The sequence below is a fragment of the Dioscorea cayenensis genome, chromosome 8 (assembly GCF_009730915.1).
Source record: "Dioscorea cayenensis subsp. rotundata cultivar TDr96_F1 chromosome 8, TDr96_F1_v2_PseudoChromosome.rev07_lg8_w22 25.fasta, whole genome shotgun sequence".
Taxonomy (NCBI): domain Eukaryota; kingdom Viridiplantae; phylum Streptophyta; class Magnoliopsida; order Dioscoreales; family Dioscoreaceae; genus Dioscorea; species Dioscorea cayenensis.
In genome coordinates this window covers 8641750-8657915 of record NC_052478.1, presented here as the reverse complement: position 1 = coordinate 8657915, position 16166 = coordinate 8641750, and the positions used below count along the sequence as shown (strand labels likewise).

The window sequence follows — 16166 nt, the reverse complement described above, 5'->3', positions numbered from 1 at the left end:
ACGTGCTAACAAGAATCCATTGATTAACTAACGTATTTATTTGATGAATTAGGTTCTCGTATTGGATGATTCATAGTCAGCAGCAAGGAGATCCAAGATCTCATACGGAGGTTGATCCTTCCAAACCATAGGTACCTTGATCCTGTATGCCATTTTTGCCAGTTTATCAGCTACCATATTACATTCTATATAGATGTGCTTCGCTTTATACTTTTGGAACCTGGCAACAATCTGGACTATTTGTCTAGCATGTATTGCATCCACTCGTGCTTTTATTAAACCTCTAGGTTATGTCGAACACAGCAATAATATGGAGAAAAATAAAAGAAAAATCGTGGTTAGGTCTATATAACCTACGTCCACAGGTAGGAAGATAACATTTTTTATTCTTTTCTTTCGAGGGAAAAACTTATATAGACGATACAGAAAAAAAAAACCCTATATGTATCCGAATTAAAATAAAATACTATAACCCACAATGGATCAGTCAGTCTGTCCAGTCTGTTAGGTAGGCCTAAACCAAAAGCCCACCACAAATTTTCATTGAATTCTCTAATTTAGGGTTAACTCTCTAAATTAGGATCGAATCATAATTCGGATAGGGTTATCATCACAATTGAATTCAAGGCATTTCAACAAATCTCCACCTTGACTTGAATTTTCCCATGCATCAAGAACTAAGAAATCTCCACTTGTGTAATATCAATGTTTAATATACTATATTGTTAGGCTGACATCTTATTTCCGGCATCATTTGCAGCCAATGATGAAGAAAAATTGCACTTGTTGTTGTTGACAATAAAACAAGAAAAGGGGCTCAATCTGGTGATTAAAAAAAAGGAGCCCACTGGCCTTCCCCGCTAAGGAGAGCAACAAAGAAAAAACAGGCGTAATAGCCAAAGAAGAAGAAGGAGAGAATCCAAAGAATAGAAACCGACGATTTGTCTAAAAACGAGGTGGGGACCATTCCCCCGAAGCCAATGTCCCAAAAAGATCTTGTCGGCAGTCGGCGGCCGACAGGATTGACAGAACTGATGACGGTGAAGATAAAGATGATGCTTACTTGAACGAATGAAGACAATGCTTACTTGAACAAATGAAGACAATGCTTACTTGAACGATAGAAAAAAGGAAAACAACCACAAGGATAAGAAGAATAACGAAAAAGCGGAGAAGAACAAGAGAAAAAGAGAATGAAGGTGAAGATGAAGATGAAGTACACTAAAGAACTAAGAAGATGAAGCGAAAGAGAAAAAAGTTAATGTGATTGGGCGGGAGTAAAAAACTAGGGTATTTTTGCATGTGCTCATTTTATTGATATTTTATAAAAAAATTTCTCATCTCATTTATTTTCATTCTCTTTTTTTAAAAAAATAAAAAGGTATGCGAATATTTTTTTACATTAGTTTATAATTTGTACTTCTTCTGGGTTTTTTTATTTGTCTATTTTAACAAAATTATATGTATTAAAAAAATATTTAAAATTAGTTAGTGATTTAAAATTTATAAAATTTATATTTATTTTCTAAATATTTAAAATATTCTTTAAAAATGTGTAATTAAATATAATTTATTGAAAGCTGTAGAATACATTAAATATAAAGAGTAAATTAAGAATTAATAATATGGAATGATTCACAAATTTTCTAAATGGAAAAGTAAAAAACAAAAAAAATTTCTAAAATGGGAAAAATAATAAAGATTGGAGGGAGTAGTTTGTAAATACTATGCATTTTTAAAAAAATTACTTTTTTATAAAAAATTTCATATACCTTCATTTTTGTGCTCATTTTATTAATATTTTATAAAATATTCTCATCTCATTTATTTTCTTTCTCTTTTTACAAAAAAAATGTATACGAATATTCTTGATTTTTATATTAGTTTATAGTTTATAATTATTATTATTCAACTTGTTTTTGATAAAAACACAAGCGAATAAATACATTATACATGCAAAGATCATTAACAATATTTATTTATTTAGATTGAAAAAAATATTAAAGTAACCTAAAAAAAAGATAGGCAAACATTTTTTTAACAGAAAAGAAAACCTTTTTCTTTTTGACAATTTCACATTTATAACATCACTTCAAAATTTTTAAAATATTAAAAAATGGGCATAACAAAGCATGTGTTTATTTAGAGAACCAAAAATTTATACAGTCATTACAAATATTTCAGTGTAAAAAAAGTCATTAAAAATATTTTGATGGACATTTATGACGGTTTTAATTGTGACTTATGTTCTAGGGTTTAAAATAAATATTTTGTGTTTTTTTCCCAGTATTTATTTTAAAAATTAAATATTTCTGGAGCAAAAAGAATCCAAATAAGTCTAAATGACCTTTTCATTTAAAAAAGTTACTAAAATTCTTATCGGATTCGGGTAAGAACTTGGGGAAGATCCGGTAACCGACAACGCCATCTTTATCAGAATTCTTTTGACTTCCTGTGTCCGTTTACCATTGTTAACACGCACTAAACGAGTGTCTTGTTTACCGCCTTAGACTCACCGGTGGTGACCGGATTCAACGCTCTTTTAAATATCACCTGGTGCTCTACTTCACGGCCATCCAAACAACCGTCACAAATTTATCAAAACTCACTCACAGGAGAGAGTGAGAGAGAGCTGGAGATCGATCCTTGGAGCAGTGATCGAAGGAGATCAAAGCGAGGAATCCATCGACAAAGCTCTGGTGATTTGTGAATCATTTTCTCTCCTTTTGTTTTGCTGCATTTTGAGCTGTTTTTCTTGATCCTGGCACCGTTTTCTTTGAAGAAATTTGGTTGGATCTTGGATTCATTCTTGTTTGAAGTGCATTTCTTTGATTTGGTTTTTGTTTTTGTTGTTTATGGGTTGAGATCAGATCAAACTGGGATTTGAGCTGCTGGAGTCGGTGGTTTGAGGGTATCTCGGGGTTTTTTTTGTAGGTTTCTGTTTTACAGATCGGGTATGTGGTTTTTAGATGTTTGATTAGAGTTTTGGGGAATTTTATATGATTTTTTGTTGATTTGATGTGAGGTTTGGATCTGCATTCTCAAGGTAATTGGGAGTTTCTTGGCTTTTGCTGGGTTAGATCCATGCCGTAGCATTCTCGTTGACTGGTTTCTCTGATTTCATTAGATTTATAGTCATGTTTATGATAATTTCCTTCTGGATCACACTAATTTTGGATGCTTTTCATGGTTTTGATCTTGTCTGCTTGAGATGTAGTCAGTGGGAATTCAGTTTATAATGTTCACTTAGAGTTTATTGAACTTTGGTTACATTTTTTTGCTTGTTCTGAGATGTCCTTTTTCTTGTTTTTTATTGTTAGAATGAACTGGTTGTACTTGTGCCATTGTCAACATTAGGCATTAGTTTGGATGTTAATATTTGCATGTTTGGATAGAAGCATTTCTTGGTGATTGACTTGGTCTTGAGGCATGAATGATGAACTTTAGCAAATTTGTCATATATGACAAGTAGTAAGCAGTACATTTATATATGTTATATATATAAAAGAAACAATCAAACATTTTCATGCTCTGTGTTTTCAGATATTCTGCTGAATATTCGGCCATTTGATATTTGTTCTTATTTTTACAAATTTATTTAATCATAGTGAGTTGAGTTTGTTGTTTTCTGTCAAGCGAACAAGTATCGTGGAATTTATTTGTTTTTGGGGCTATTTTGTTGGCTCTCTTAGTATTCCTTTCCGTTTTCTAGTTATAGAGAAAACTTGAATAAGGACTAAGTTGATAGGTTGAAATTGGCTGGCATTCACTGGATACAGTTTCTGCACTGATTCATTCTGGATGCTTGAGGTTGGCTGAGAACTTGGGTCTTTATTAGGTCCTTGCTAATTAAGGACGATGGGTGTTGTGTGAGGGCAGGATAATAAGACCATGTGAGGTTCACCTCAGTTACTCTTTTATATTAAATTTAATGTCAGAGGTTGTAGTGATGAAGTTGATTAGCTGGTAAAAGATTGAACTCAGAAAGGGGAATTTTTAAGTTTGCAATCTCCACAGAGCAAATAATATTGGAGACATTTCATGTTTCAAACAAACACTTTGCACTGGAGCACATGCCAATGAACTATTTATCTCAACTTTAGGCTTACCATGACATGTAAGATTGTTGGTGCAAGTTCCAAAGCTCTGGCTAGCTGATTCAGACTTGGAGATTTGCCTTGCTAATTTATATCACCAAGGCTATTCTAGTGTTGTTTAGTTTTTTTAGAGTTCCTTCTATTATTGAGGAGGCAATTTGTGTGGTTTTTAAGTAAAGCTACACTGAATGGAAATTTCCTTTTTATGGATTGGTTTACTCTTATTTAACATGCCACTCTCATTATAGCTGTGAAGCACTTCTGAACTTTTCATGAACCTGTTGTTAGAAATCACATGACACTTGGGCAGGTCTGACAAAGTGGTTGTGAAAAGACCATATTAGATGGGGGCCAAAGATATAACTGAAGACAAAGATGACCGTTCAAGTGACACTGAAAAGGAAGTCAAGCATAGTAAAGAAGGTGAGTCTGATCTTGAGTCCGCGAGGGATTCTGTATCATCTCAAGGAGAGGCACAGAGTGTTGATGATGGCAAAGTGAAAAGAGCTTCTAGGGTTCCCAAAAAACTTACTCAGAAGCAATCAGTGGAAAGCAGCCCTCGTGCGTCAAGGAATAATAGCAATCATAAAGAGTCTGCTAAACTACAGTATAAGACATCCCCAATGGGTCAGAATAAATCACAGAAACCGAAGAAAGCTGTGTCAACACCTAAAAGCCTTAATGGTAAAAAATTAGAAAGTATGATTGTTCCTGCCAAGCCTCCTTCTGAAGTATCTGAAGGATCTGATGATAAAACCATTGAAGAGGTTAAGGAGATTGATGTCTTAGATGAGACACCTAGCTATGATCAGTGTATTGGTACAGATGATGAAACAGGTGATACAGTAGAGAACACTTTAGAAGATGACCGGGTTAGTGCATATAAAAAAATCGAAGACATGGAGCTGCGAATTGACAAGCTTGAGGAGGAACTTAGAGAAGTTGCTGCTCTTGAGATCTCTCTCTATTCTGTGGTACCTGAGCATGGGAGCTCTTCACATAAAGTTCACACTCCTGCACGGCGTCTTTCTAGGCTCTATATTCATGCATGCAAGCATTGGTCTCAGGAAAAGAGAGCTACTGTTGCTAGAAATACAATCTCAGGTCTTGTACTGATTGCAAAGTCATGCGGCAGTGACATATCAAGGTATGAGGTTTTTCAATTCCAACTCCAAGCTGGTTGATATGTAATCTCCATATTACTGACCCTTTTCGTTTGGGCTGAAGGTTGACCTTCTGGCTATCAAACACAGTGGTCCTTAGGGAGATCATTGCTCACACTTTTGGCCACTTGTCCAATTCACACTCAATTTCAAGGGCTGTTGAATCAAATGACGGAGCTAAGAAAGTTGAGGGAATTCCCTCTCCAGTAAGCTGGAAAAACAGCAATGGTAGCAAGCAAACAAGAAAACCTAGCTTTATGCAACCAGTAGATGACTGGCAAGAAACAAGTACATTCTTGCTTGCATTAGAAAAAATTGAATCCTGGATTTTCTCCCGAACAGTTGAATCAGTATGGTGGCAGGTGATACATTTTATACAACTGATTTGTTTTTTTTTTCAATTGCTATGCTTGTTTTATTTCCTGTATTTTTGTCATGACCAATTTTATCTTTGTTTCCAGTCCTTCACTCCGCATATGCACTCACCCTCAGAGGATTTCTATGCGACAGAAAGTTTTGGGAAATTGTTAGGACCAGCACTTGGTGATCAGCAGCAGGGAAGCTTTTCAATAAACATATGGAAAAACGCATTTCGTGATGCCTTTACCAGAATCTGTCCAGTTCGAGCAGGGGGCCATGACTGTGGCTGCTTGCCTGTGCTAGCAAAAAAGGTATAAATGGAAAAATATTACTCTTAAGTATCTTGGGCATATACTATGTACCTATCATGGATGCCATGATTCCTCTTTTTTTGTTGCACTTTTTAGCTGAGGTCTTGATTATCCCTCACTGAGCCTAGTACAAACTCAAAAAATGATAGAGTACTCCTGCTCACAGAAGCTTAAGATGCAGCTTTTCTATTTTGGATCAGGTGATGGAGCAGTGTGTGTCAAGGTTAGATGTTGCAATGTTTAATGCTATTCTACGTGAGTCGGCCAATGAAATTCCTACTGATCCTGTATCAGATCCAATTGTTGATTCAAAAGTCATACCTATCCCTGCTGGGAATTTGAGCTTTGGATCGGGTGCTCAACTCAAAAATTCTGTACGTATCTAATTTGGCTATTTATTTATTATTAATTACATCTTCTTTGATAATTCCACAAGGTTCAAATTCACTGGATGCCTATCTTGATATGAACCTAGTCTACATGAAAACCAAAAATACTCTGGATAACAAAGATCAGGACAATAATTAACTCAACTTGTTCTGGTCCTTGTTGATTGTTAACTTACCATCGAAGCTATATTTGCATTTTTATGTTGCAAAGTGCAGGGTTTTTTCTCCCCCTGAATTAGCTGTGGTAGTGCTATAGCCCAAAAATTTCTAGTTACTGAAACAAGAAGATAAATTTTGCAAATGCAGATAGGAAATTGGTCAAGATTGCTTACGGATCTCTTTGACATGGATACGGGAGATGGTTTAAGTGATGATCAGCATGAAGGCAATGAAGAGGAAAGTAGGGGAAGAGGCTATGTGGAGCCTAAATCTTTTCGTCTTCTTAATGAGCTGAGTGACCTCCTTATGCTCCCTAAAGACTTACTTCTTGATATTGCCATCAGAAATGAAGTTAGTCTTCTGACATCATCTTAATTCTTATTGTTCTTTTGATTTTTTGTTGTCCTGACTGACTTCATGGTTATAGGTCTGCCCATCAATTGGTCTGTCCATAGTGACACGAGTGCTTTGCAATTTCACACCTGATGAATTCTGCACAGACCCAGTTGCAGGCTATGTCCTGGAAGACCTGAATGATGAGGTAGGTTTTTTTGCTTTTCTAAACCATGACTAAGAATTTGTTATGATCTAAAATGTCTTATAAATTTTAAGATCATCGTAATTAAGATTTGTGCCTTTTTCTGCCTATACACTAGAAATCTGTAAAAATTTGAAATTATCTATATAGTAGTAAACTTTCCCTTATTATAATATCCTGCAAAGTTGAGATTTTTATGCATATAGCCTTAAGTTAAATGAATTACTTATTTTATTTAAATAATGGGTGGTAAATAAGTGAAAGTCAGTCTTTATAAATTTTGTTATGTTTCATGCATTTTTTTTTGGCGATGCATGAACTATGTAATTATTGCAATTTTTTATGCTAATTAAGATGTTTGAGAGAATTTACTGGCTAGGAATTAGTATTGTACTGAACCAAGTAAACAGCAAAATGACTCAGGATCTTATGAGGTATACGTAAGGCATTATCTGGTTGTTAGAGGACTCATGCTTTCTAACCATTCTTTAGACTCCACCATTTCGTTTGCAAGCTACATTCCAGTGTTAAAACTTCATTAAGTGCATTGCACCGAAATATTTGATAAACATGTGTTAATAAAGATGAATTTGAATCGTTTATTGTAAAGTTATTTGCATCCATGTTTAAGCATGAGTTTTAGCAATATATAACAAACTCAATGACAGAGTTGTTTCCTTGTTTAGAGCTTGATAGAGCACGGTTCAGCTGACAAGGACCTGATGAACACCTTCCCCCGGTCAGCAGCTGGAGTAGTGTACACGCCACCATCGCCGGCAGAGGTTGCAGAGAAGGTGGCAGAGATTGGTGGCCGAGCAGAGCTGGAGAGAAAAGCTTCCATAGTACAGAAGAAGGGTTATACCAGTGACGATGATTTGGATGATCTTGATTCACCTCTAAGATCAATTGTAGACAAGAGGCAAGCTGGAGTTGAAATTCAGAGAGAAAACACTGGACTCAACGCCAGGTACAAACTTCTCCGTGATGTGTGGTCTGGCTGAGTCTGTTGCTCGTACGCATACATAGGAAGTAAAGCACGCAGAAAACAAACCTACCTACATTGTAACACATGCTTCTTATTGCCCGCGAGGGTTGTCGAAAAGAATGAGCCCATTGATGTTGTCATGCTGCAGGCGTGTAATTGGGTTCTTTTTTTTTTTGCTTGGCAAGAAAAACTTAGGCTATTTGTTTTATTTGTTCACTGTAGATAATATGTTAGATGATATGTTACCACGTTATAAGCCTCAGTGCTGTTTGGCGGTGATGTATACACGCACATAATCACGACAAGGGAATGAATGGCAGATTCTTGATGTTCGATATTGTTCACTTTCATGTCTGTTGGTTATTCAATAATGTTAGACAGTTTCAGGAAAAATGTATCTTTAATGAAGGAAAACACATAAGATATACATATATTGAGACCAGTAAATTAATAGATAGACATCTCATATAAAAATTTAGCACAAAATGATGGCGCGATAGCAAGTGAGAAGAGAATAATAGCTCGGAGAATGTGTTCAATCATCTTCCTCAATGACCTTGGTGCCCAATCCTTTGAGCCCTTAAGCAGGAATTTCAGCAACCGTGACCAAAGAGTAGAGTTCTTCTTTGGCATCTTCCTCGTCGTTTCTCTTGTGCGCAATCCTGACCCGGACACGCCTTGGCACACTTCTGATGCCTCTGCTCCAAATCTGCTTGTTGAGCTTCACATCAACCCTAACATCGGTTGTTTGCTTTTGGGGCTATCTTCTTGAATGTGCTGCCCAGAAAACAGACTGTGTTTTAGTAACAAGACAAGAAATGCACTTTAACACCCAAATTAAACCATGCAAAGATGTTTAATGGATGAGTTGGATTCATTGAAGGGGGTGTCCATGAGCCTATCTAACTACTGCTAGCGCATGCACATGTCCATAATACTGAACCAGATAAAATGAAATGCATTGGGAAGCGGCCAAAAGGAATGGATTGATCTAATCCACATTAAAAATTGCAAGAATGTAGAAGACCTGCCAAAGACCCCCAATTCCAATTAACCATTATAAAGAGAAAAACTCTACTTCTGAATTCTTAGTAGGTTAAGGCTTTGCTTGGATGAGGTGTGGGGTGAGTTCATAAAGTAATGGAAAGGAAGGGAAGGGAAGGAAAAGGAAGGGTTGAATACATCATTTGTTTGGGGGGGAGGGAAAGTAAAGTAAGGGTTACTATCATTTTGTGTTTGGTTTGGAAGTAAAGGAAAGTAAGGTTTTGTGTTATTATTACCAAAATGCCCTTATATTGCTAAAAGCATAATCATTTAGATTATTTTTAATTTTGTGGTTGCACAACTAATCAAGATTTTTGGGTTGGCCTTTGTTATTCCAATATAAAATTTCATCAAATTTTTTTTTTTAAAAATCGACAAATATAATAAAATTACTGTAGCACCCAAATACATAATAAAATTTATGTAGCACCAAAAATACTACACAAATGAGTACAACAATTTTCATAAACCCACAAAATAATATAAAGGGCAAAATTGTAATTATAAGAATTATATAAGGGCAAAATTGTCAAAAAAAATTTTAACCCTCCCCAACCCACCATTTTGGTGGGTTGATGAATGGAGGGAAAGGGGAGGTTTTCAACCCCCCAAAACCCTTACAAACCCTTATAAACCCTCCTCAACCCTTCCCTCAAGCATGGGTTCAAAGAACCCTTACTTTATAAACCCTCCTCAACCCTTCCAAACCCTCCTAGCCAAGCAAAGCCTAACAGAACATGACACAAAAATCATAAATTAGTCCATTATTTTATTACTATTTTTAACCATTTGGAAGACATCATTGCAAGATATCAACAGTTACTACCCACTAGCTTTGCTGTAACAGAACTTAAAATGATTTAGAAAGTGATGCTGGCACTAATTTCCTGAAGACATGTAATGGTTGAGGCTAACATGCTTCCTCCCTCTCTCTCCCTATCTATAACTGTTGTGGAAAAAACTATATGTGAACATCGTATTTGTGAAATACGAAAAATTAGATAGTTAAGGCTTCTCATTCACCATTATATTATGAAGTACCCATTAGGCAACTTGAAATCAACAACTGATTCAATCTTGCTATTTGTGTAAATGTATAGGTGCAAAATTCAGATGGTTTCAAATTGCAATGACTTTGAATTGCAACATTTCTGAAGAAAATAATTTCACAAGCCAAGGTCCTTGCATTCATAGAGCTTGAAAGACACAGCCCACTTACGTTAGAGGAGGCAAATTGAGTTACAAACTTTTTAACTTTTTTTTTTTTTTTGAGGGAAAGAGCTCCAGGAGCTATTTTATTAATATAAAGAAACGAAATACAATTAAGTTCAAGTTACAAGCCAGGCCCAAAAGACACAACAAAACAAACACAACATAAACAAAAAAAAAAACACAGAAACAAAGACAGTGAAAAGAACAGATTACAAGCTAACACCAAGGCGACGAAAAAGCTTCATCAACCAATATGGAAGGTCCCTGCCTTGATGAAAAAGGGTGAGAATATGAGAATTAATACCAAGGAGGGCCAAACTGGATGCAGCAGATAACCAATCAAAAGACGTGGTGAAGATAGCTGGTCAACCAAAACAAATCAGGTAATTAGTGATATTGGTTAAAAGAGGGTTGATTCTCCAATCATGATGGGAGTAGCCGGCAATGATTGAAGAGTGAAGATCATCGTTGGCCGTAAATATAGTTTTGATTTGATGATCCGACGCCTGAAGACTTCCAAGTGCCGCAATAAGAGCTGAAGCCTCAGCTTCAATTGGAGATTCCACAATGATGTTACAGCAACCTACACAAAGGAGCTGGGAATTGGCAGATATCAAATAGAACCCAGCACCATAAGATCCGGTTCCACAGCTTCCCCTAGAGGAGATGAAGAGAAAAGGGCTGTCAATATGAGTAAAATTATTAAGAATCATCTGTCTGCCAGATTGAGAAGGATAAGAGTAAGAGTACTCCCTAACGTGATTAATAGCCCGGATCGCGATGGAGTTAAAATCGGGGACTTCAGATTGGAAGATGAGATTGCATCTGGCTTTCCACAGAAGCCAAGCAGTAGCAACAATAACCAATTGGTCAAAGATATTGAGATCAGGGTTGGAAGGGCTGAGCCAGTTTCCATTAGAGAAACCATCATGAAAATGAATTTGCTTGCCAATGAAGTTGCTAATCAAGAGCCAGGTGGTTTGAGCTTTGGGAAAAGAGTTGAAGAGATGCTCAGCAGTTTCGAAATCAAGATTACAAAATCTGCAAAGAGATTGAGGACCCAGATTCAATCTGTAAAGGTAATCATATGTTTTGATCCCATTATAGAGGAGCAACCAGAAGAAATGTTTGGGTCAGGGAGCAATTTTAAGCCGCCATAAAAATCGCCAGCCAACCCAGGGATCTATATTATCAACCGCCCCATTGAAATGGGTATAGACCATGGAGGTTAACCTGTGATTTTTGGATTTAGGATACCAAACCCACCAATTACCATCACAATGGCTAGATTTGTCAGAAGTGAGATAATCAAAGTTAAGAAAATCTCCAAACATATCATGTAACAAGTTCATATTCCAAGCATTATCGATGAGGAGATCAGAGATTCTTATTAATTCCAGATTGACAGTCATATTAAGATAGGTGGGTTTGAAAGCCAGTGGAATTTCAAAATACCAAGGGTGAAACATAATATCAGTAAGGTTGGGATTAATGTGATACATCCAGAGATGAGGCTTAATGAGATTAGCATTATATCAGAGGCAACGAAAGAACCAAGAGCAATTGGATGGAATGGAATCAGTCCAAAAGTTGACAATACCATATTTGTTGATGAGAATGTCTACCCAAATGGCATCATGATGGTTTAAATAACTAAGGACATTCTTGGCCATAAGAGAAATTTTTGAAGCGCGCAAATTACGGATCGAGAGACCCCCCTCAGAGTGACCAAGAGTAATATCTGTCCAATTAACCGAGTTCATGCCTTTTCTATTGCCACCCTTAGACTAGAAAAACACCCTAGTAGCTTTAGTAATGCCATCCAAAATCGAATCAGAAACAGGATAAACTGACAAGTAATACACCGGAATTGACATCAAAATTGAATTAATGAGAGTAGTTTTACCAGCCATAGATATTTTAGAGTGGCTCCAGTTAGATAAAATGCTCTCAGTTTTTCAAGCATCCTAGAAAAGTTGGACAAGGCTAATCTTTTAGGAGAGATAGAAATTCCAAGATAAGTAAAAGGGAATGAACCAGTGGTAAAGCCCAAGATCCTACAAATGCTATGGCGAAGTCTGTGGTTAAATCTAGAAGGGAAGTAAATATCAGACTTAGACTTATTAGCGCATTGACCAGTGAGTCATTCGTAAATGGAGAAACACAAGTTAATATTACGAGCAGACTTTCTAGTCACATGAGTAATAAGAATTAAATCATCTGCATACATAAGATGGTTGAAGTTTCTATTAAGAGCAGGATTGAAGCCAGGGATCATGTTCTGTCTCAAAGCAAAATTCAACAAGGTTGTGAGATTTTGAGCGACCATGATGAAAAGATATGAAGATAAGGGATCTCCCTGACGAAGACCCCTAGAGGATTTAATCCAAGGAGAAGGTTGACGGCTAATCAGAAAGGAGAAAGAAGCAGAAGAAATGCAGGCTTTAATCCAGGAGATCCATCTACTAGGGAAGTTCATCCGGTGAAGGGTGGCAAGAATTGCATTCCAACTCAAGGTATCATAGGCTTTTTCAATATCTAATTTCACTAGCATCCTAGGGGGTTCTTAGTATCTCGATCCATAGAATGAACCACCTCTTGAAGAGCAATAATGTTATCAAAGGGGCTGCGATTGGAAACAAAACCACATTGCTCACGACCAATAATTTTGGGAAGCACATTCTTAATCCGGTTGGCAAGGATTTTAACAATAATTTTGTAGCAAACATTACACAGGGAGATAGGTCTAAAATCAGTGACAGATTGAGGATTAGGTTTTTTGGGCACAAAAGTAATAAAGTCTGGCCCCAAGAATTCGGGATAACAGAGTTATTGAAAAAAAATAAGAAATAGCCTCAAAAAGAGAGTCGCCTAATTCATTCCAGAAGAAGCAATAAAATTCAGAGTTTAACCTGTCAGGACCAGGGCTCTTACCAGAGGGGAGGGATTTGAGGGCATAGAAAACTTCCTTTTTGGAGACCTCCGCAAGCAAAGACTCACCATCATCATGGGAGATAGTCGGAAGGTCATCGGGGAGCGCTTGAACTAATTCAGAGACAGAGTTAACTGAAGTTTCAGACCAAAGGTTAGTAAAAAAATTACTGAAAACATGTTCAATATCCTTGTGCTCAGAGTAACTATTCCCGTCGATATCAGAGATAAAAGAGATGGTATTTTGGTGAGTACGACTACGTATAGAATTATGAAAAAAAACTAGTGTTGAGATCACCACATTGAACCCACATGTGACGAGCTCGCTGAGCCCATTTAGAAGAGTTTTGACATTGAAGGGCAGCAAGTTTATTGTAAAGAGAAGAAAGGATGTTTACCAAGTTGCTGTCATTGCAGTGCAGTGAATCCAAGGCTTCAGCCTCCTGAATTTCCAACTCAACTCTGTTGATACTAGTCTCGATAGAGTTAAGGCCCCTGTGCTTCCAAGAAATAACATTAGACCGAACACGAGAAAGTAAATGCGCAAAAGCATGCATGGGGTTAGAGTGAGGCGAAAAAAGAAGAGCCTCTCTAACAGCAGTATGACAACCAAAATAATCAAGCCAGTAATTATCGAACCGAAAAAATTTCTTTTTAAAGGGGAAGCGAGGAGTAATGGTAAGAAGAAGAGGAGCGTGATAAGAATAAAGCCTCGAGAGATGCTTGATATGATAGGTACTTAGGAGGCCAGCGCCGCAAGGATTGAGCAAGCAGCGGTCTAACCGGGCCCATTTCCTCGAAGCTCCCCTTTGATTATTACACCAAGTGAACCTGGAACCATTAAAATTAACATCCAGAAGGTTATTAAGATTAATGAAATCAGAAAAAATCCGAGCTTTGCGACGGTAGTAGATATGGGAGCCACCTTGAAACTCATTCAAAGAGACAACAGTGTTAAAGTCACCAATGAGCATCCAAGGAATGTTTAAAGAAGCAATACCAGAGAGTTCAAGCCAAACAATGGATTGATCTTAAGTACGAGATGGATTATAGATAGTCGACAGAATCCAGGTCTCCAGCTTGGCATTAGTGACAACCAAGTGCAGAACATACCTGGACTTGACAAGAGGAGTGACTTTTCCCAAGTGCTTTTGCCAAGAGACGATAATACCTCCTGAGTAGCCATCGGCTTCGATGGCAGCCCACGCCCAATTGTGACCCAACTTGGAGCAGAAAATGTCTAGTCTACGATGATCGGCCCGAGTTTCTACCAAGCAGAAGATGAGAGGATTATGCTGCTTCATTAAGTACTTGACACGAGCTGAGGTATCCCGCCTTGGGATTCCTCTGCAGTTCCAACACACAAACTTAACTTTATTCTCAATCATATCAAACATGTAAAGGAGAAAAGGACTGAAAAGAAATAGAGCAGCAAACATAGTAAAGACAATGAAGAGAAAACTCCCTTGAGAGATGAACAGAACCCTAGATAGCCTCCGAACCACGATCTAACCTCCCTTTCTTATGCAAAGAAGAGGAGGGATGCGGGTCGCGTCGGACAAAAGACTCCTTGCAAAGTCCGGTCTGGTATTGGTCTAAAGTCAGCAAGTCATCCGGCTCCTCCGGGTCACCGTAATCAGACATCACACTGTCTCCATCGTCCTCCTCTGGCTCCTCGTCGTCGGATTCTCCCATTGAGTGATCAGAGTTTCCAGACGAAGGAGATGGATTCAGAGCTTTAGAGACCTGTGCGACAATCAGAGAATGAGAAGAGATACTGGGATCAACACTAGGCCCATAATCCTGTCCGTCAGATATACGAAGGATAGGATTAAGGGTCTTGTTTTGATAAAGAGGCAAAGACTTTTTCTTGGGACTCAGAGAAACATGGGAACTAGGGCCAGGGTCAGGTGTAGTTTTGAGAACGTTGTGCATAGGGACAAGGGAAGTCACATCAGCCGACGTCTCCACACCAACAGAAGGGGAAGGGGTTAGATCCGTGTCAGCACCCACCGAGTACGCAGAAGAGGAAGCAGGTCCTCGAGAACGTCTCCCAAGGTGACCACCCCTGCCGCGGAAGGAGGAAGCGCCACGTGGAAAACGACCATCATCTATCATAGTCAGAGTATTGGGAGAGACGTTGGGAGGCACAGTGGGGCTCGCATGCGCCGCACGTGATGGTGGTCTCCCAGCACCACCACCGGCAGCACCACCGCGACCACCACCACTCCCCTTCCGATGAGAAACAATCATCCAAGGACCAAAGTTAGACTCATCATGGTCGGCATCGGCAGTCTTTGAGGTGGGAAGTGAGCAGTCAGACCTTGCCTCCAAGCCTTCCTTCTGGGGATCCATTGCTGCCCTTACCTCCGACCCTCTCAGTTCACTAGGAACATGAAAAGAGGGCTGCGAGGAGAGGCTCTGGCCCACAGAAGGCCGACGGTTGCAATGGTTTGAGCCATGCCCAACCATTCTGCAAAGGTAGCAAAAAGTGGGAAGTTTTTTTATACAGGACAGCAACAAAAACCCTGTGAACATCATCGCCAATCCAAAACCCTTGTTTGAGGGGTTTAGATAGGTCGATTTCCACACAAATGCGGGCGAATTTTGACCTGGAAAGAGATGAAGTAAAGTCATCAATCTTGAGCAGACGTCCAAGGGAAGTTGAGATGGACTCGAGAGACTCTCCATCCCAAAATTCAACCGGGAGATAATGTAACTGAACCCAAACTACAGCAGTGGAGAGTTTGGCGAAAGCTGGCTCAAAAAAGGGTTTCCATGGAGCGAGTTGGAGCGTGGCTCCATTGACCGACCATGGGCCTTCGATCATGAGTTTTTGAGATAGATCAAAAGAGTCACATCTAAAAAGAAGGTAGCCATTTGGAAGATCCGAGATGAATATTTCACCCAGATCACTCCAGCGAGTCTGAAGCACAATTTTGATCTGCTCGAAGGGAGGAGGTTTTCCAAAAAAATT

General features: G+C 38.2%; 1 protein-coding gene across 2 annotated transcripts; it reads left to right on the top strand.

Moving 5' to 3' along the window:
* Positions 1–2571: 2571 nt before the first annotated feature.
* LOC120266799 lies at positions 2572–8330 on the top strand. Of its 2 annotated transcripts, XM_039274458.1 has the most exons (9): positions 2581–2699; positions 2871–2954; positions 4408–5244; positions 5325–5622; positions 5722–5931; positions 6132–6305; positions 6627–6830; positions 6907–7020; positions 7704–8330. In XM_039274458.1, exons 3-9 carry the CDS (start codon positions 4442–4444, stop codon positions 8016–8018), a joined length of 2118 nt encoding a protein of 705 aa, XP_039130392.1. In that variant the 5' UTR covers positions 2581–2699; positions 2871–2954; positions 4408–4441; the 3' UTR covers positions 8019–8330. The 2 variants fall into 2 exon arrangements, with proteins under 2 accessions (XP_039130391.1, XP_039130392.1); XM_039274457.1 differs by lacking the exon at positions 2871–2954 and having other exon boundaries at positions 2572–2699.
* The last annotated feature ends 7836 nt before the right edge of the window (positions 8331–16166 follow it).